The sequence below is a fragment of the Ascoidea rubescens genome (genome assembly GCF_001661345.1).
Source record: "Ascoidea rubescens DSM 1968 unplaced genomic scaffold ASCRUscaffold_3, whole genome shotgun sequence".
Lineage (NCBI taxonomy): Eukaryota > Fungi > Ascomycota > Saccharomycetes > Ascoideales > Ascoideaceae > Ascoidea > Ascoidea rubescens.
In genome coordinates, this window is record NW_017962915.1 from 417,781 (window position 1) to 438,785 (window position 21,005).

General features: G+C 33.4%; 9 protein-coding genes across 9 annotated transcripts; 5 read left to right on the forward strand and 4 right to left on the reverse strand.

Annotated features, from left to right (window-relative positions):
* Positions 1-264: 264 nt before the first annotated feature.
* ASCRUDRAFT_84931 (uncharacterized protein) lies at positions 265-1,725 on the reverse strand (the record flags this gene model as incomplete). The annotated part of the gene is made up of 3 exons (XM_020194881.1): positions 265-1,396; positions 1,510-1,584; positions 1,711-1,725. 3 exons carry the CDS (start codon positions 1,723-1,725, stop codon positions 665-667), a joined length of 822 nt encoding a protein of 273 aa, XP_020048614.1. The 3' UTR covers positions 265-664.
* Positions 1,648-6,190, reverse strand: ASCRUDRAFT_134051 (WD40 repeat-like protein). The gene has a single exon (XM_020189066.1). The coding sequence runs from the start codon at positions 6,012-6,014 to the stop codon at positions 2,064-2,066; it is 3,951 nt and encodes a 1,316-aa protein (XP_020048615.1). The 5' UTR covers positions 6,015-6,190; the 3' UTR covers positions 1,648-2,063.
* A 532-nt stretch (positions 6,191-6,722) lies between these two features.
* KEI1 (Kei1p) lies at positions 6,723-8,015 on the forward strand. Its single transcript, XM_020188921.1, has 2 exons — positions 6,723-6,793; positions 6,842-8,015. The coding sequence occupies exons 1-2, from the start codon at positions 6,761-6,763 to the stop codon at positions 7,853-7,855; spliced, it is 1,047 nt and encodes a 348-aa protein (XP_020048616.1). The 5' UTR covers positions 6,723-6,760; the 3' UTR covers positions 7,856-8,015.
* A 149-nt stretch (positions 8,016-8,164) lies between these two features.
* MET2 (homoserine O-acetyltransferase) lies at positions 8,165-9,999 on the reverse strand (the record flags this gene model as incomplete). The annotated part of the gene is made up of 3 exons (XM_020191160.1): positions 8,165-8,670; positions 8,743-9,134; positions 9,270-9,999. The coding sequence occupies 3 exons, from the start codon at positions 9,997-9,999 to the stop codon at positions 8,317-8,319; spliced, it is 1,476 nt and encodes a 491-aa protein (XP_020048617.1). The 3' UTR covers positions 8,165-8,316.
* Positions 10,000-11,170: 1,171 nt separating this feature from the next.
* On the forward strand, positions 11,171-13,970 carry ASCRUDRAFT_74722 (choline/carnitine O-acyltransferase). The gene has a single exon (XM_020192796.1). The coding sequence runs from the start codon at positions 11,397-11,399 to the stop codon at positions 13,818-13,820; it is 2,424 nt and encodes an 807-aa protein (XP_020048618.1). The 5' UTR covers positions 11,171-11,396; the 3' UTR covers positions 13,821-13,970.
* Positions 13,971-14,180: 210 nt separating this feature from the next.
* ESF1 (pre-rRNA-processing protein ESF1) lies at positions 14,181-16,376 on the forward strand (the record flags this gene model as incomplete). Its single annotated transcript, XM_020190366.1, has 2 exons — positions 14,181-14,523; positions 14,674-16,376. The coding sequence occupies 2 exons, from the start codon at positions 14,181-14,183 to the stop codon at positions 16,374-16,376; spliced, it is 2,046 nt and encodes a 681-aa protein (XP_020048619.1).
* Positions 16,377-17,987: 1,611 nt separating this feature from the next.
* SHE9 (She9p) lies at positions 17,988-18,578 on the forward strand (the record flags this gene model as incomplete). The annotated part of the gene is made up of 1 exon (XM_020189649.1): positions 17,988-18,578. A coding segment is annotated over one exon (591 nt), but the record flags the coding sequence as incomplete, so codon positions are not given.
* A 1,201-nt stretch (positions 18,579-19,779) lies between these two features.
* ASCRUDRAFT_69130 (uncharacterized protein) lies at positions 19,780-20,094 on the forward strand (the record flags this gene model as incomplete). The annotated part of the gene is made up of 1 exon (XM_020191631.1): positions 19,780-20,094. One exon carries the CDS (start codon positions 19,780-19,782, stop codon positions 20,092-20,094), a length of 315 nt encoding a protein of 104 aa, XP_020048621.1.
* A 407-nt stretch (positions 20,095-20,501) lies between these two features.
* On the reverse strand, positions 20,502-20,976 carry PFY1 (profilin; the record flags this gene model as incomplete). The annotated part of the gene is made up of 2 exons (XM_020191630.1): positions 20,502-20,869; positions 20,964-20,976. The coding sequence occupies 2 exons, from the start codon at positions 20,974-20,976 to the stop codon at positions 20,502-20,504; spliced, it is 381 nt and encodes a 126-aa protein (XP_020048622.1).
* Positions 20,977-21,005: the final 29 nt, after the last annotated feature.

Consider the following 21,005-nt stretch of genomic DNA (forward strand, 5'->3'; position numbering starts at 1 on the left):
GTTGTATTAGAATGAATCAATTAATCTGAAAGGAATCTAAAAAATAAATTTAAGTATAAATATTGTTGATTAAATCAAATTTTAAAGAAAGAGAAGAAAAAATAAGAAATAAACTAAGAAACAGAACTTTGAATCTTTAATATATTCCCACAAAAAAAAAAGCGAAAGGGAGAAATAGTTTTCCGTAATTCAAATTGTCCCTTTATTAGAATTTAACTCAGAAATTAGAAATTGAATGATTTAGAGAGATCTCAAAGAGTGGTGAGCGGTGAGTCTAAAAAAGTGCGCAAATGAAAGAGAAAAACTGGTCGCAAACCTTCTCTCACAAGCGGATTGAACCACTGAAAAATGCCACCTGATGAAAAACCTGCTGGCGGTGCGTCATGTGATCCACACAGAGGTTTGGCTCTGGTTTTTCGGAAGCGGAAGGCGGGCGCAATGGCGACGGTAGCACCGTAGCATCATTTTACACGAGGTATTAACTATTATGTGATTTTGTAAGCAATTAGAAATTTTGGAAAAATAAGAATGTCAGACAGTGAAGAATGAACAACCAGAAAAACATAAAAAAAACAAACAATAAATAAACAATAAAAACCCAAAAAAAATTTAAAATTTAAATTAACTCAAAGTTTGTGGACGTCAACCTGGCACCATTTCAGTTTTAATCGAGAGCAGAAAAACAAAGCAATGCACCAATAGCAGCAAAACAACCGGCACAGCAACCAGCTGCTGCTCCACTGTCGGATTTTTCCTTTTGTTGCTCTTGAACAGCTATTGGTTGACCTTGGTATTGAGGTGATGCATATTGACCCGGTGGAGGTTGAGTTGGTGGGTATTGGTTTGGTGGGTATTGGTTTGGTGGGTATTGGTTTGGTGGATATTGATTTGGAAGATATTGATTTGGTGTAGGGTACTGGTTAGGTGGTGGGTACTGAGGTTGGTTTGGTGGTGAGAAACTATTGAATTGTCTATCCTTTTCATCGGCATAATTTGATGGTGAAGTTCCCGCTGGTGGACCTACTGGTTTTTCTGTAGAGCCTGCTGGAGGGCCTGCTGACTGTTCTGTTGGTGGGGGACCTGCTGGTGGCTCAATCTTAGATTGATTTTCAGTATTAATTTCCTTTTCATTAACAGGCTGAGCAACAATTGGCGCATCTGGAACAGATAAAGATGGATGATTAGCGCTTGTGTTTTCAGCTGGGGGTGGTTGGGTAGGTGGAGCAACATTTCCCTTGTAGAAACTTGATGCGGGATCTAACCTGGACAATCCTTGAGCAGATGAAGGCAGTGTGGGATTTGCCTCAGTTGGTTGAGGTGCAGGCACAACACCTAGTTCAATACCTGGCGCAGTATCTGGTGCATTTGGAGATACTGAAGGCTGGAATTCATTCAACTGATTTACGAATTGGTATTAGTAAGATATTCATGTGTTGTTGTATTGGTATTTCTATTTGCTGTAATCTATATTGACTAGCAATTGGTAAAATTGATCTTAGAATGACATACCTTTCCATCTCCACCAAAGCCTGGTGGTGGTGGATAGAGATTTCTTAAATGTTCTGGAGGAGGTCCAGGTGGGGGCTGAAAGAGCAGAAGTTAGTAAATCGAGCATTGTGATAAAGAGCACTAATTAAACAATAAGATGAGATGATACAGTAGCGTTTTTTTGCCTATATCACACTCGCGCAACAGAGGACCACAACATACAGCATACTCAGACATCTTCAGCGATTTTCTTTTTATTTCCTAAAGGACACAGACATCACCACAATCAAAGCAGCGAGAGCTGTATTTATAGTGCTTGTGAGAAATTGCACGTTTTTTTTGCATACTCAAGAAGTGCTCTGGTAGTGCTTCTAGAGACTCTCAGCATTCTTCAACTAAGCCATTGCTTCTGTGATGCGTGTACTGGCTGTGCTTCGTTTTCCACCAATCACATTCTTTGCCCACAACTTTGTGAGGCTCCACAGAACCTCCGCAATGGAAGCACTGTTTCCTCAACACTCTCCGGCAGCGTAATTTATGCTCATTGGTGATGCTGAAAGTGCTAGATAGATGTGCTACGGACGTTGTTCTGTGGACTCTGTTAGGAATTTGATGGTGTTGCTCAAATCTGCGGTGATTGAGCTGATCTCGTCCTTGGTGTACTTGTGCTGCTTGAACCTCCCTCGTATTTCTCTCAAGTACACACTAATGTCACTGGGGGAGCAGTCCAGGATGTTTGTGTAGCTCCTCCTGTGTATACTTTGACGTCTTCCCAGTGCCGTGGATCCTGCTGCAGCTGTCTTTCCTTTGCCTGCTGCTGCTTTCATGTTCAGCTCTTCTCCCGAATTGGTGGTTGAGAGAGAGTTGCTATTATAATTTTTTCCTATCGCCGAATATCTTGTAGCTGTGCTACTTTTCAAATCTCCAGTGGACCTCGACGACCCCAACTCCTTCATGCTTTTCGAATGGTTCAAATATTTTGCTGAACTTGTCCACGCAATTGATTTTTGTTTGGTTTCTTTTTCCTCAACATGATTTAAAATTGGTCTATTTTTCAGGTTTGTCGCAAACCCAGGTGTTCTTGGACTTTTGTTTGAACCAGTGCTTGAAATATTACTTGGGCTGATACTTAGATTTATATTTGAACTTAGACTTGGACTGGAACTTTGAGATGGTAATCTTTTGGAAACATTCACCCTTAAATTAACCGATGGTTTAGCTCTTAAACTACTCGATGAATTCACTGAATGAATTGTATGCGATCTCTTGATTTTTCTAGCTACTTTTTGAAATAATGGTGATCCCACACTATTTCTCAAGCTATCTTTATCTCTATCATCTTTTGAATTCATTAAATTACTATTCAAAGTAGTATTAATACCTCCTAATTTTAATTCCCAATGGAATAAACACCCATCATTGCTTATAGTCACAAATTTGACTGATTTTTCATTTTTATCCTTATCCCCATTTTCACCTCCATTTTCATTAAACTTGTTTTCAATCAATATCAAACCAGTTATACTTTCCGAATGACCCCAATTAACTGTTAATAATCTCCCACTTTTGTATGAATATGTTCGAATACTTTTATCAGCACATGTACAAATTATTATATTCAATTTTTTAATCACAACAAAATATTCAACTAATTCATATAACTTCAACGCCCTTAAAAGTTTCAAACTAATTATATCATATATTAATAATTGTTTATCATTTGTAGAAATTATTAGTTCATTAAAACTCTCATCTATGCTTCTTTCAATTGCACCAACCTTACTCCTTTGTCTAATATCACTAAGATATGATCTTCTTTTATTATTTTCTTTTCCATTTCCATTTCCATTTCCATTTCCATTTCTATTTCCATTCCCATTCTTATTATTCTTATTTTTCTTATTATTATCATTTCTTATATCACTAATGAATCTCATATTGATTGGTGAACTCTTAATATTAATGATCTTCTCTAAATAAATTTGAATCATATCTTCTTCTTCATCAACCTCAATTTGATGAATCGATATAGATCGATCAGCTGAACATACATAAATCTTATTTTCATAATTAATAACTTTTAGAACATTTCCCTTATGAATAGTTAAAGTTTGAAGTAAATTCCATTTATATATTTCTTTATCTTCAATTTCTTTTTCAGTATCATTCTCATTTTCATTCTCATTTTCATTCTCGTTTTCATTCTCTAGTTTATTCTCTAGTTTATTCTCTAGTTTATTCTCTAGTTTATTCTCTAGTTTGTTGTGGTATTCGATCTTATTTTCACTTTTATCATCTAAAGTTAATTTCTCAAATTGTTTAACAGTCTCCTCATCACCAGCACTAGTATTATCTGTATCTGTATTAATTCCATCATCTTCATTTTCACTATGAATATCAAGAAATATCATTTCAACTGGAGTTTCTGATGCCTCATAATCATCAAACAAATTACTTATTTCTTCATTTCTTTCTTTTTCTTTTTCTTTAACGTCTTTAACATCTTTAACGTCTTTAATTTCTTCAACCTCTTTAACATTTTGTTTAGATAAATTCTTTTTATAAAATATTTGAATAGTTCTATCTCTACTAACAGTTACAATAAAGCTGTAATTCTTAACATCAAAAAAACATAGATCATTAATAGTAGATTCGTGTGCCTTTATTTGATAGTTATATTCATTTTTATTTAGATCGTACACCATTAAAAACCCTAATCGATCTCCAAAGATTAATTTTTTATCATTTGTTAATTCGGCTACAATTATTTTATTCTCAATATAATCATTTGAAAACAATCTTATTTTACAAATAAATTCCATCGAACAAAATTTTTCATGATATTTTTTGAAAATCCCACTTTGTGACCAAATTAAAAATTTGAAAATTTTACAATTTTTAATTCCCTGAATATCTTTAACTAATGGTTCAATTAATTTTTCAATTTTATTATTAGAAATATTAAAAATATTAATTTCTTCTCTATCATTAACAAAAACTATTTCATTTTCATTAATTTGTTTTATAGATATTATTCCCGACCTATTTTTTATAGGCATATTGTTTGATGTTAAATTCGATAAACTTGAAGATAAATTATTATTAATATTACCAAGTTCATTAGATTGTGTCGAAAAACTAATAATTGATTTATTATCATTGAGTACTGATTGTGGGTTTGGTAAAGAAGGAGCAACTAAAAGATTTAATAACAAATCATTGAGAGGAATGAAATCAAAAGAATTTTCCTTTCCAAACCATAATCTTTGATTATGAACATCGATATGGATAACATTGATGTTTTCATTATCATTATCATTATCATTATCATCATTATTATTATTATTATTATTATTATTATTATTATGATTATGGTTATGATCATAACCATAATCATGATCCACCTTCTTCTGATCATTCATATTATTATGAATATTGTAAAAATAATTTAATTTTTCAATTAATTGAAGGGATGGAATTTCAGACGATAAATCTAAATAACAAAGTAATCCATTTTCAGATAAGATGAAAACAGTTGTTTTATTTAAAATTGATCCGGATATAAAATTTTCATTAATTAAAGAGCCTAATAATACGTTTTTACTTTTTAAGATTGTTGTTTTCTTAGTTTTAATATTAAGATTGTTATTTGAATTGCTATTTAATTTCCAAACTCTTATGTTTCTTAGACCTATGGTTATAACGATATTATTGATCCAAAACATATCACTTATCAAACAACTACATTTGTTGCTACCTTTTAAGATGATTGAAAATCTTTTTGAGATTGAATTAATTTTCCAAATGTTTAAGAATCCATCGTTTGCTACACCCAAAGATGCTAAATAGGTATCATCATCAGAGAATGCTAGATTATTTATAGCAAATTGATGTTCTAAAATGAATGCAAAGGGGTAATTGTTAGAATCATTTGCTAGAGAGTAAAAAAGAATCCTCGGTTGATAACCAGACTCGCCAACAACTAATATTTTACCATTGGAGGAGAGAGCAATACAATTTATTGATCGAATTCTATCTTTTAATTTCGATTTTGAGTTTATATTTATATTTGTGTTTGAGGATAGACTTGCAGTGGAGTTATTGTTAATACTTAAATTGGATAGATTATTATCATCTAAAGTAGAGATTATTGAAGAGGATGCTAGGGGATAATTTGAATTTGAATTTAGATTTGAAAACTGAATAGGATTATTAAGTTTGGGGAAACCGTAATTATCTTTTCTTGTATACTCAAAGTCGTTATTTGAAATAGTAATAGGACTGATATTTAGATTGGTGTTATTAATGTTAGAGTTGTTAATATTTGAGTTATTGATATTAAAATTATTTGCACAGAAAAACCTTTGGTTTTTAATTTTACCTTCAAGAATCTTGCAAACCACTACACCACCACTTGCGGTATAAGCAACTAAATCACTGCTGACAGCAAATGAAGACTGATGATGAACAGAAGTTCCAAATATTTTGTTGATGTATAATTGAGAAACTGAAGTATCAAAGCACATTTTAAGAAAACATTATATTAATTGTGTTTAATTGAAATTTTTCTGAAAAAAAAGGGATTATAAAAAAAGAGAAAGCAAATTGGATAGAAAATAGATTAAGAAATGCAACGAATATGATAAGTATAGGAATATGATTAATGAAAACAATGCAAATTCATGAAAAGCGATGAAAAAAAAATGCAAAAGAAGAATAGTGAAAAGGGAATAGGATCAAATAGAGGAAACGATACCTATTTATTTACCAATTAAAGAGATTTTAATCTTTTAATTTCATTGTTTTTGTTTACCCGCATAGTCTGTGCAACTCTGGTCCTGGAGCACTGAATTCTCGAGCAACAGAAAGGACAGCAAAATGGGCAGCATAGGCACCATGACAGCAAGTGTATCTGTTGTGCTGCCTCTACTTCTGTTTCTTCGCAGTGCATCTCAATCTCTTGCCATCTCTCATCTTCTTTCTCAGTGCTTCCACTCTCCTGCTTCTGCTGTGTCGCCCATAAACACCTTTTTGTCCTTGCTTTTCGTCTCGCTCAAACCGAAAAAACGCACACGCGCAGAAATCCACAGAATCCGCAGATCCACCTTCGTGGTAAAATGACGTCCATGCATACCAAACGCATAATATGCATTAATCACGTGAATTATTTCTCGTTAAGAATGGAAAAGTGTCAAAGAAACTGTTTGAGGTACCAGATCAAAACCACTTCTCTCGCTGCTTCTACTTCCTTTCACAATGGGTGCCTTGATACATGTTTTGCCTATTGTATGTGTGTTTTGCTGCTGACGATATTCTGTTTTTTTTGAGTCTAACACTTTGTATTTTTTTTTAGAAATTTTTAGGTATTTTGCCTCTATATATTGGTATGGAGATCATATTGGGAATTGCCATATTAAATAAGTTTTCTGGAGTTTATGGGATCTTGTCGATATTCACTGGCCATCCAATTAATTTCTTTCAATGGTTTTTGAATCTCTCCTCAATTATTATACTACCATTTTACATCAACGCTTTGAAATATGTTAAAAAGCCACACTTAGGTAAATTTTCCTTGGTTTGTTGCGTTTTCTTGTTTGATACTTTATTATCCATCTTATTCATTATTTATTTTGCATTATATTGGTTTGAAACTGAATCTTCAAAAACTGTACCTTTACCAGCTTCTGCAACTTCTACATCAGTACCTGATATCAATAAAATTGAAGATAAATTCGATAATGTTGAAATTGATATTGGAAATGATAATAAAATTAATGATAATAATAATATTGGTAATAAAGTACAAGCTAAAAAAAGAGATTATACCTCAATTTCAGCAACTATCTCTTTAAATAATATTTTAGCCACTCCTACTACTTCTCACGTTATTAACACGGCGATTGCAACAGCGGTATCAAAGATTGATGAAAACTTAGCATCTCAATCGGCTTCTCAAACTTATGAATTTGCAATTACTTTAATGACTTCAATTATAATCTCTGCTATAAGAATTTATTTCTCATTAATCGTGTTGAGTTTTACAAGAGCTTTGTTAAAATCCTCAAAATACGGCGTCAATTCGGATGATTATAATAATTACAGAAACAGAAATAATAATGATAATGATAATAATGCAAATGGTTCTGATAACCTTCATAGTAATCAAATTGGTGAAAACCAATATGATTCTTTATTATCGAACACCAATAATGATAATGCTAATAATACTAATAGCAATAACAATAATAGTAATATTCTATCAGGTAATGGCATTAAAGACACGGTATTGAACTATTCTAGTGCATTCATAACAAAATTAGAAGACAGAAGTGTTGATTTTATTGTTTGGTTATTTGATGAACAATAAATGAGAAAAAAAATATCAAGTACAAACTTTATTCATATGAACTCATTAATCAAAACCTTTAATAAACGGATACTTTTATTTTTTTATTTTTCCAAAATTACCATAAAACTTTAATTCTGATCCTTTCATAAGCGGAATACTATTAATCTTAATTATTTTCTTTTTCCTTTACTTGTCTTTTTTTTTCTTTTTTTTTTGCTGAATTAAAATTCATATTTAAATCTAAATTTGACTTTTATATAATTATATTATACTACAATCATTGTTTATTATCATTTATTATTTATTATTGTTAACTCATCTTAATATGCGCAAGTGAATGTAAATTAGAATATAAAATAATAGAAAGTGAAGATGAAAAAAATGAATAAATAAAAATAAAAATAAAAGTAAAAATATAAATATAAATATAGTGATATTAATGATGTGAAAATACGAATATAAAACAATACAAAATTCATTTACCAGTTAATTATATCTTCAGCTTCTCCAAATACACTATTATTATTACCATTTTTACCTAATATTGATTCATCAACAATCAAATCATTTTCGTCAACTACAGTCGCTCGCATGATATCTTTCAAGTTTTTGTTTAAGAATTTCAATATTATATCATCGATTATTTGGAATTCTAATAAAAATGCATCATGACCTTCGGCGCTTTCAATTTCGTAGAATTCAGAATTTGGTAAATAATCGGCTAATAGTTGCTGTTCGGATAAGGTGAATAAATTATCAGAGGATATTCCCACGACTAAGGAAGGTTGAGATAATGTGCTTAATTGGTCCTCGACTGAAATTTGTAAAGGAATCTTTTGGTTTTCTTCAGGTGATAAATTTGAGTTTGGATTTGGATTAGATATATCGTTGAAATCGGGATCGACATAGGTGTAATATTGAGGAAATGGGTAATAGCGATCTCTTGTTAGATCATGAGTATCTAGTTTTCTTGAGATTTGAATGTAGCAATTTGGATCAAATCTTTGGATAAATTTATTGCCTTGATATCTCAAGTAACTTTGAGCAGTGAAGAAAGTCTGGGGTCTTTTTTTCAAGTTTGAAGAGGAATTATTTTGGCTTCGATTTGAGGATAGAGAAGTGACTGAGGCGTTTGAAGAAGATCTTTGGAGAGAACCGATTGCAGTTTTATGGCCATCATTATGAATAACCCAATTTTCATCCTGGAAATTTTTTAAACTGGAGTTTGAATTTGAAGATGAGTGTGATATTTTATTGTCATTAGCTTCGTTGGAAGTTCCATTGGAAATTTTATTGGCTGTTCCATTAGCAGTTCCATTCGCTGTTCCATTGGAAATGTCTTTTGAATTACCGTTGATAGATGGCCTTGAGTTTGTATTGATAAAGATTTTTGATTTTGGGATGTTTTTTGCTTTATTTGGATCATTTCTACCAAACCTGCTTTCAAAAGAGTTTCTTGATCTGTAGGTTAATAGAGCGGACATTCTTGCGGCAGATAAACCAGTAACAGGACCATCAGCTAGTTGGTAGTAGCCATCATTATATTTCGGATCAGAGTAGATGCTTTGTCTTTGAGCTTCACCCCAAGAAATGCACCAAGCTGAGTGTCTGGCCGAGGTAGCTAGCGCTACAATTGATCTTATATAATTGGGACCAAAAATGCTTGGGTATTCTAGAACCAACATTCCACCCATTGAACCACCGATTACACAGGCAACTTGGGTGACGTTTAGATGGTCTAGGACTAGTTTGTGGATTTTAACGTCGTCTCTAATTGTGCATAGGGGGAATTCAGGGCCATAGTGATGGCCAGTTTGAGGATTTATAGTGACAGGAGAACATGAACCATATGGGGAACCTAAAGAGTTTAAACAAATGACAAAGAATTTTGTTGGATCAAAAGCCTTATCTTTGCCCAAGAGAGGGCCCCACCAATCAGCTACATCGGCAGAACCAGTAAAGGCATGACAGATTATCATGACGTTGTTTCTTTGAGCATTTAGTCTGCCCCATGTTTTATAAGCAACGGGAACATCATAAAGAACTTCACCAGATTCTAGTTCAAATGAGGGTATTATAAGGATTTTCTGATTGTTGACTAGTTTTGAGAAGGGGTTTTCAGGTTGAGAATCGATATAGTGATAATGAGTAGAGGAAGTCATTATTGGTATTGAAAAAAAAAAAAAAACAGAAATTAAAAGTTGATTGAAATTAAGATTGGGTTGATGTTTTCTGTTTTCGTTTTGTGAAATATGAAATGGCCTTTAGCAAAACAGTAAACGAATTAGAAGATAGTGAAAAAAACAAGGAGATATTAGTGTTTATTATATACAAATAAAACAAAAGATAGTGTACAAGGGATCCACAGTTAAGAATATGGCCTAGATGGAGTACAGTAGCAATAGAAAAAATATGGTTATTACAATAGTTGGACAGTTGGAAAAATATTGAATTGATGAAAATTGATTTGATCAACGAAGATAGTGTATGAAAAGTCCCTTGGAATGTTGGAGCAGGAGAATAAAATCGAACAATGCGAGGAGGCCTAACAGGATAAAAAAAAGACAACACAATAAAAGTGGACAGTGAAGACAAAGAGATGCCCATAACAGTCTTATTATAACAGCTCCATCCCATCCCAAGAGAGATTCACTTTACGATGTTCAGTCACTGGCTCGATACTGAAATTTTTTCCCACCTGTTCAGGCAATACGTGGCGCGCGCCGATGCGCACCAGCCAGAAACTGCCTGTATGGGACGCCGTGCCACCATAGTTATTCCATCAATTTTCCACAGAATTGCGAATTCTCACGCACGATTTCTTATCGTGGAAAGCAGAGCACCGCACTGCTGGCGTCAATCTCACACGTGCTACAAAGAGGCCGGTGGTACGGCTCCAAGCTTATCAGCTGCGGTTAACAGGCACGTGTCAGCGCTGGGGAAGAGCGCGACTGCGTGTTTTGGTTCTGCTGCCCGCACTTCCCTTCTCCCAGGTCTGCGGGTGATCTGCGGTGGCAGGACCTGGGGACCGCAGGCCACTGGATGGAGCCTGTGGCCAGAGGGAGTGTTCCCCAGTGCTTCTCCAACAGCAGCGGCAGCAGCGGCAGCAGACCCAGCTTCTTCCCCAGTGCTGCTGCTCGTGCGTCGGGCTTTTGGCGGGTCTGTGCCGACGAAAGCGGCAGCAGGGCTCGGCACGCTCCGGCGGGCTTCGGCTCAAGCGCTGCTTTTCTCCACACCGGTCGAGCTTCGATCGAAGTTTCAGTTGCTTCTGGAGCCCCTCTCCTTGCCAGCGAAACTCTATTTGCTGCGTTCGATCTTTGCTCGATGCTCAATTACTTCACTGACCTCCTGGATTATACTTTGGGGGTTTTCCAGCATCATCAAAATATAAAAGAAACACTTTGTCTTGATTTCCTTTCTTCTGCTGTTCTTCTGCTAGCAATTACACTCCATTTTCTCAGCTACCAACTACTTACCGCTTTCTGTCTCTTTTCAACCACTAACCACCTATTATTGGCTCCCACCAACTTGTCACACATCTATTGTTTACTGTTTTACAATGACAGCTTCTATCCCTGAACGTGTCCTTCCAAAGCTCACCATTCCACCCTTGGAACACTCGATCGAGGCTTTTTTAAGTGCTTTAAAACCTTTGCAATCCCCAGAAAACTATCTTTCCTCAGTTGAAACCTTATCCAATTTTAAAGAAAACGAAATCATCAACATTTTGCAACAACACTTGGAGAAATATTCTTCTGACCTAAACACCAAAAACTACTTGGATTTATTCAGTAACGTTAGAAATCATAATGCCACAAACATTTACTCTGAATATAGGGGAAAGATTTTACCAAGAAACCCTTACTTTATTCTTGAAGCCGATCCTAAATCTAAATTCTCAATTTTCCCTCCAACCCAAACTGAAAGAGCCTCTGTTCTTGTTTCAAGTGCTCTAAAATTTATCGTCTCCCTAAGAAAGGGCAAAATTCCAAATGACGTGACTCCCAAATCAGGTAACCCACTATCAACAAGATCTTACTACAACTTGTTTGGTACAACAAGATTCCCTTCAAACCGTGGTCATGGTATCAACATCAAACAAGATCAAAAGTCAAAACATCTAGTCATCTTGTCAAACACCCAGTTTTGGATCTTGCAAGTGTTAGATGATGACAATAACATCATCTTCAAGGAAAACGAATTGGAAATCTTTTTTCAAAAAATTGTCTACGATGCTCAAAATTTTAACACTTTGGATCCTACAAAGGTAGCTATTGCCTCAATTTCTTCAACCAACAGAACCTCTTGGGCAAGTGCAAGACGTTTATTAAACAACAATGAGACAAACTCAAAAAATCTAAACTCAATCGACACCGCTCTATTCGTCCTCAACTTGGACATGGATGAATCCTATCTAAAAGACGATAACTTTCCTTCTTCAATTGCTCATGGCTATTCAAAAATCTCTCAAGGCTTCCAAGTCGGCTCTGGCATCTCAAGATGGTATGACAAACTACAGATCATCGTTGCTAAAAACTCAAAGACTTGTGTAATGTGGGAACCAACTTCTTGTGATGGCACAACCGTCTTACGTTTTGTCTCCGACATTTATACTGACACGATCTTAAGATTAGCAATAAAAATTAACAACAACTCAAGATTCTCCCTATGGTTAGACGACATCAAATACGTCTCGAACGACTACAAAAAACCTGGCCTACTAAAATTAAAATGGGATTCCTCTGATATCCAATTATTAAAGGAAATCCACTTGTCTGAAACAAGATTGGGCGACATGTTGTGTCGTTATGAACACAAGTATAAAAATTTTACAAAACACGTTGGAAACAATTTATTTACCCAAAAATATAACCTAAACCCTGACTCTCTTGTTCAATTGGCTATCCAAATCGCCTTTTACGCTCTCTACGGTAAAACTCCCTCAACTTTTGAATCTGTTTCAACAAGGAGATTCGAAAATGGTAGATCCGAAATGTGCTCAATTCAAAATGACTTGATCCTAAACATCTCTCAAAATTTTATCAGTAACGTTTCCACGATCCAAAGATGGTCCTTAATTCAAAAGGGTATTGAAGAAATTAATAGACTAAAGTCAGCTTCCATGCATGGTAGAGGCTTTGAAAAACACTTTAAAGCTCTAAAATTGGCCTACATTATGAGAAATTATATAAATGATTTACACAAAGATGTTTCTAATTTACCTCAAATTCCAGAAATCGAAAATTTAAAGGACATTGAACAAAAAATCCCCCTCTTATTTAACGAAAAGGGTTTATACGAATTAATCTTTGAACCAGAAATCTTAGCTGTCAATTGTGGTAATCCTTCTCTAAAATTCTTTTCCGTCACTCCTGCCCATCCAAATGGTTTCGGTATTGGTTATATTATAAAAGAAGATTTAATCTCTCTAACCATCTGCTCCCAATTTAGACAAAATGAAAGATTCATTCATACTTTACAATGGGTATTTAATGAAATCTATTTCTTGTGGAAAAATGTTGGAAAATTAAAGAATCACGCCTCTTTAGTATCCGCCGAAGAAATGCTCAGAACTATCTCAATGGCCACCGGTGACTCAAATAATGATTCAACTTTTTCAATGAACAGATCTGAAAGTTTAGCTGTCAATAATGACCCTGAATATAGTCTTGGTGGTTATGGTTTCTTTGATGTTGATGATTTGCAATTTAGAAATCAAAGCACAGAGGCTTCAACCAAAATATCAAGAAATGCAAGTTACGCCCAAAATTTGACTTCTTTGCAAAACTCAAATCATTTTAATCATTTAAGAAAACAATTACACAGCCGTTTGAGTGATGGTTTTGAAAACAGATTAAGCGGTCTTAATCAAAATGACTTTTCGGAAAATGAACCTGTTGGTGAATTGCAAACTAAACAATTTGTTCTTGATAAACAACTCAAATTATCAATTGGTAATTCAATTGCTCTAAGAGAAGATTAAGCCGAAAATATATTATAATTAATTGATTAGCCTGGAGGGTTTCTGTTTCTTTATTTCCTTTTTTACAATATATACTTATATACACGTACACGAAATTTTAATAATATTCATTTCAACTATCCAACTATCACAATATATTTTATATCTCCATAATAGCTGAAACCAAATCATTAATTCAAACACTATTTTTTTCTGTAAATGAGAGACCACTTTTGCGGGTCATTGTTTATTTCAAATTTTTTTTTTTGTCCAAAATTTTTCACGTTTTCAGTTTTCAACTGATAATAAATAAACATAAAAATAATATATATATATATATTCAATTATAAATAAATATTTAACGAAAACGTGTGGATTGCAATGGGGAAAAATAATAAAAAGCAATCAAGGGGATTAAAAAATAAAAAAGATGAACTTGCAAAGAATCCTGAACCTATTATAACAGATGAAAGATTTTCACAGATATATAATGATCCAAAATATAGATTAATTAAATCGGATAACTTAAAGATTAAATTGGATGATAGATTTAAAAAAGAAGAATTTATCAATACAATTGATGGACATGTTACTAAGATTGATAAATATGGTAGAAAATTAAAAAGTGGATATAGCAAAAATCGAAACACACTTGATCAAGAATTCGATAAATTTTTTGAAAAAGAAGATGAAAAAGAAGATAATATGGGTGATGAAGACAATAGTGATTTTTCTTCTGATAGTGAAAGTGAAGAGGAGAAAAAAATTAAAAAAAATAAAATAAAAATCAAGAAAATACTGAAAACATTATTTGATGATAAAATTAGTGAAAGTAATAGTGAAAGCGATAGTGATAGTGATAGTGATACTTTAGTTGATCGTGCTTGTGGTGAAGAAAGAGGATCAAGTAGTAGTGAATCAGACTCAGATTCTGACTCAGATTCAGATTTGGATTCATTTGGTGAACTAGAGAGTGATGAGGAAATTGAAATTGAAGAGGAAAAACCTGAAGAAGGAGAACCATCATCAGTTTTAGCAGCAGTTAATTTAGATTGGGATAATATAAATTCAAAAGATTTAATGTTTACATTTCAAAGTTTTATAAAAAATAAACAATCAATAATATCAATTACTATTTACCCAAGTGAGTATGGAAAGGAAAAAATGGCTAAAGAAGACGTTGAGGGACCATCAAGAGAGTTTTTTAAAGATAATAAGAAAAAAAACAAGAAAGCTGATGATTTAGAATCCGATTCAGAATCTGATTCAGATTCAGATTCAGATTCAGATTTAGAGATAAATGATAAAAGAGATTTCGATCAAAATAAAGAAAAAATTATTAAAAAATTGTATGAGGAAGATGAAGGAGTCGATTATAATTCTAAAAAATTGCGAAAATATCAATTACAAAGATTAAGATATTATTATGCAATAATAAGATGCGATTCAATTGAGACAGCACAGGAGATATACAAGAATTGTGATGGATTGGAGTATGAATCTACGGCGAATTTTTTTGATTTGAGATATGTTCCAGAGGATATGGAATTTGACGATGATGAAAAAAGAGACTTTTGTGATAAATTGCCAAACAATTATAAGGCTAAAGTTGATTTCACTACATCAGCATTACAACATTCTAAAGTAAAATTGACATGGGATGAGACACCAGCTGAAAGATTAGAGATGGCTACCAAAGCATTTAATCAGAAGGAGATTGAAGATATGGATTTCAAGGCATATTTGGCTAGTGACAGTGAAGAAGAAGAAGAGATTGAAAAATTGAATGGTAAGAGTAGTAAGAAAAGAGCCAAGGAAATAAAAAATAAATACAAAGACTTAGTTAATAAGAGCATAATGATTGGAGATCAATCAATATTTGATGGATTTGAGGATAAGAGTAAAGATGTCGATATGGAAATTACGTTTACACCTGGAATAGCAGATGAGACAAATGAAAGTGAGAAAAATGGCGATGGGGAAAAAGAGGAAACTGAAACTACGCTTGATAAATATAAGCGTAAGGCATCAGAACGTCGTAAAGCTCGTATGGATAAGATCAAAGAAGAGAAGGAGAAAGAGAAAGAAGAGAAAAAGGCACTTAAAGAGAGTAGGCGAAACAAACACAGAAGGAAACATCAAGATGAAAGTGACGATGAGGCGAGCAGAGAGGACAAAGCCAAATCCAAAGCAGAGCTTGAGTTGTTACTTATGGATGAAGACAATGATAAGAAGCATTTCAATCTTAAGGAGATAATGAAGGCCGAGAAGCAGGAAATGAAGAACAAGAAGAACAAGAAGAGGCAAAGCGAGCCAGAGGAAGCAGAGGAAGGATTCCGTATCGATATGGACGACGATCGTTTCAGAGAGATTTTTGAGGACCACGACTACGCCATTGACCCCAACGAGCCCGAATTCCGGAAGACCAAGGCGATGATGAAGGTGCTTGATGAACGCAACAAACGACAGGACAGCAGCAGAAGAAGCAGAGGCAACACCGGCAAAGAGAGCCGGAAGAGAAAAGCCGGCGATGTGGAGAGTCTCGTTGAGAAGCTCAAGCGTAAGTACCGTAAATAGACACCAATACACAGACACGCTGAAGAAGAAGCAGCAGAAGCAGAAGCAAAGGAGAGCGTCGCCACGGGTGTGGGAGTCCTTTGCGGGCGAATTGCATCGCGCAGATTTTGCACCTGGAAAGCGAAGGAAAAGATGGTAAAAAAGATGGTAAAGAAGAAAGAGAAGCACCAGACTGTTGTGTTGCTGAGCAGTTGGTGAAGAATGTCGAGCAGCCTATTGGCCTTCAAGTCTTGTGTCTACTTTTCTCCAGTCTCCAAGTTCAGCGGTGTTGCTAATTCTTCCCTTGTACATAGTTCTCTAAAGTTAGCATTTTCCAACAACCAACGAAGCACTCACACTTTCAATGTCCAGCTCCATATACATCAATTGCATCTTTGTATCAGATGCTACTCGACCTCCAATGGTAACAACAGTAGAAAGGGGTATAAAAAAAACAACCATATAAACAATTTTATTAAAAAACCGAATAACAGTACTCAGTTTGATGCAAACATCGACAAAACAATAGACATTATAGATCAAAACATAAGTTCCAGTGCTCATGGAAATTTACACAGCATGAACAACAGAATAGATAAAGATATAGACCATATAAATCAGCATTCCAATAATAAAAACATACACAAAAATAATTTTCCCATAATACCTCTAGCCGTTGTCAATGAGAATTCAAATTCGACATCTTATTCTGATGAAAATTCCAATCAAAATAACATTGAAAACGATAAAAATAAAGATAAAGATAAAGATAGGAATAAAAATGATGACGATGTCCTAGATGATTTAAACGATCCAATAAACGATCTAATAAGACAAAAACAAGAGGAATTTAAAGAAATCGAAAGACAAAAACAAATTGAGGTTGAAAGAATAAAAAAATTACAGCAACAAGAAGAAGAAAAAGAAAGAAAAAGATTGCATAATGAAAAAATTAAAAATCAGCAATTAATAGAACAAAAAGAAAATCAAAAACTCGAAACTGAAAAATTGGCTCTACAAGATAAACCAAATGAATTACCAGATCTGAAAATTGAAAATCAAAATCAAAATCAAAATATTGTAAATAATGAAATTCCCAATAACGATGATAACCAGATAAATCCTTCTTCTCCTTCTCTTTCTTCGCCCTCTTTGTCTTCTGATTTCACTAAATCATATGAGGATATCAATTCTAACGATGATCAAAGACAATCGTTTGATTATCAAAAATTTAAATCAATATTCAACCAAAATTTAAATACTTATAAAAATTCCAATTCTTTACAACCCCAATTTAGTCTATTAAATTCAAATAAAAAAGATAAAGATAAAGATAAAGATAAAAATAAAAATAATGATATCAAAAATCAAAAACACACTACTACTACTAATGGTAATAATAATAATAATAATAATAAAAGTTTGAAATTTAGTTTTAAAAAATTTATTCCGAGTTTTCCTAAAATTCAAATTCCAAAGATTCCGATAAAATATATAAATTTCTTTAAACTAATTTTTTCAATAATTACAAATCCCAAACTTCATTTTACCCAATTTAAGAAAAACTTTATAATTCGAAAAAATAATAAAAAACAACAATTGAATCTCAAATTGGTTCAATTAGAGGAAAACTTTTATAAAAACTTGGACAAGTTGATAGTTTTTCTTAAAAATGCAATCAATGAAATAACCGATTATAAAAACATTGGCAAAATGAAAAATAAAATTGAAATTATTGAACAAAACTTGGCCGAATCAAGGGAAAAAGTTAAATTTCAAAAGGATATTTACCAAAATGCTATAAAATTACGAACTGATTCTCAAAGAGAGATTAACGAATTATTAACCAGAAAACACATGTGGACTCCAACTGATTTGGAAAATTTTACAAAACTATATAGATCGGACCATACAAATGAAAAAAATGTTAAAAACAGTAGTCAAGAGTTAGAAGAAGCAGAAATTGAATTGGATGCTAATCAAAAGAAGTTATCAAAGGAAATTTTAAAAAGATACCATGAAGAACAAATTTGGTCTGATAAAATCAGACGAGTTTCATCATATGGCACATTTTTATTAATGCTTTTAAACGTCATGTTATTTATAATGGTTCAAACGATTTTTGAACCATTGAAGAGAAATAAATTAATTAATAGATTTGAAGAACGGGTTAAATCTATTATTCAAAATATTCAAAATATGTACAATGAAAATAGAAGTACAGAAAAAATTATAACAATCAAAATCGATTCGATTAGTGATGAAAATGCAAGTTTAATGGCGAATAAAATATATGAATCATTGAGAGGTAATATTTCGAAAACTGAAGGTGTTAAAAAGGTTGATTTAGATGGAAAAGAAAAAGAAATGGGATCTCCAGATGACGAGATAATGGCAATTGAAACAATCGATGATGATAGTAGTCATAAGATCAATAAGATTGATAACGCTACAAGTAAATTTGATAAAAATGAAAGCGAAAGTATTAATGGAATTGAGAATAGAGATGAAGATGAAAACGAAGACGAAAACGAAAGTTACAATCCAGCAAGAACATTTATATTAACATTTAGATATCCAATTCAATTATCGATGAGTATAATTCCCAGTTTTTCGAATATAAGAGATTATTTCAATTCGATTTATAATGAATTGAAAGAACCAAATAAGTTGATAAAAGGATTGAATAAAAAAATCATAAGAACGTTTACATATACGAATATAAAGAGAAATTTCAGTAAGATGACGTTTCAAATTAAGAAAATGATGAATGATACACGGAACTTTTATTATTTGATCAATGATGTTAGATTGTCATGGATTGATAATGTCAATGTGTTGATTTATAATAACAGTAGTGTTAAATTTATCAAAGTGGAAAGAATTGAATTTTTGTACATGTTAGGTAGTATGATGAGTTTTGGAGTGTTTGTTGGCACGATAATTATGAAGTTGGTTTATTCTATTTAGTCTATAGGATAGTCTATAGGATAGTCTGTAGGATAGTCTATAGGATAATCTATAGGCTGTTCTATAGGTTGTTCTACAGATTTATCTACAGATCTGTCTATCATCAAATGATTACGAATGATAACGAATAAAATTATTACGCACAAGTCCGGATATTTTCCGAACGGATATTTTCCGGAGCAAGGAAAACCAAGGTTAGGCGATATAACGTGAACGTGGGTTTGTGAGCACTTTTTTTACATTTGAGTTACAATTTTTGTACGTTTTTTGTACGTTTGTTTGAGAAATGATCTAAATTGCTGCTGTGGGAGAAAGCGACCAATGAGAGGACGCAGCGAGAGAGGGAGAAGGATATAAATTGGGGTGAGGCAGAAGGAGGGAGTTGTTAGGCCTCCAAGTGTCAAGAGAGCGAGCTATTTTAGCGAGAAAGTACATGAGAAGCACAGTACCCAAGATGGTTGAATGGTTAGTAGTTGTTTTCGACAAGGCAGGATCAGATCGCAGCAAGTTCAGGCCCCAGCACTTAGCAGCAATTCCTCCAGCAGTTGAATCAGGGAAAGTTACCAATGTTGGAGCTATTTTCAGCGAGATTCCAGAATTGGGCAAACCGTTGAATTTTGCAGGAAGCACATACAACATCGAGGCTGATACGAGAGAGGAGGTGTTGGAGTTCATCAAGAAGGATGTTTTCGCCAAAGAAGGCATTTGGGATTTGGACAATATTTTAATCTACCCATATGGATGTGCAGCTAGAATTGCTAAGAAATAGCCAATGTGTGGAACGAGTGATGCAAAGTATGAACTCTATGAGGAATTGTGGACGAAATCATAGCAAAACTGATGGTTGCAACAACGAGAACCCAAATGAAAAAAGACTTTTGATTATGGTTATGTATAAGAAAAGTAAAGTAAAGTAAATTGAAATAAAAAAAATGATAAGTCTACGTTATATATTAAATAAACAGATAAACAGATAAATAAATAAGTAAATGTGTAAATCGATAAAATAACCAATCAATGGATAACTAGTATATGAGAAAAGCAAGAAGTTATTCAGTTGATTTTTGGGTAGGATAGCAAAGTTAAGATGAGGATTAAAATTAAGAGAGTGAAAAAAAAGAGATGGTGATAGTGATAGTGATGGTGACAGTGTAATGATATTGAAAGCAAGTGAGATTAATAACCAAGACTAATTAGATAATCAGCCAATTTTTCAACAAAAGTTGAGCATTGGTTTGGTTGGGTACCTTTAGTATAATGAGCAATCACAATAGATTGGTTTGTTCTAACACAAAAGATACCATCAACTTCATGTTTAGCGTGAATAGTTCTGTCGTCGGCTCTTAACAAGAAATATTTAGTGCCTTTATAGTGCAACCCATTGCTTTGCAAATGAGAAGGTTCATCAAAACCAGCTGCTATTTCGGCAATTTCCTGAGAATTGAAAATCAAGCCGTTGGATTCAGCCCACAAACCCTTGCCATCTCTGGAGTAAATGGCAGCACCATTGGAGAAGCCACTGTTGATAATGCTATCAGTGTAAGCTGTGATGGAGCAAATGAGTTAGTAGAATGAAAACTGGAGGTTGAAAATTAGGCAAAATTCAGCCAGGTATTAAAGACAGTGGAAGCAACTCACAATTCCAGGACATTTTAGCAAAAAGAGAAAAACGAGAATTAG

Coding starts and splice junctions, on each gene's coding strand:
- ASCRUDRAFT_134051 (XM_020189066.1), bottom strand. CDS start 6,014: ATGTGCTTTGATACTTCAGTTTCTCAATTATACATCAACAAAATATTT.
- KEI1 (XM_020188921.1), top strand. CDS start 6,761: ATGTTTTGCCTATTGTATGTGTGTTTTGCTGCT. Junction 6,794..6,841: donor TGTATGTGTGTTTTGCTGCT/GACGATATTCTG, acceptor ATTTTTTTTTAG/AAATTTTTAGGTATTTTGCC.
- ASCRUDRAFT_74722 (XM_020192796.1), top strand. CDS start 11,397: ATGACAGCTTCTATCCCTGAACGTGTCCTTCCAAAGCTCACCATTCCA.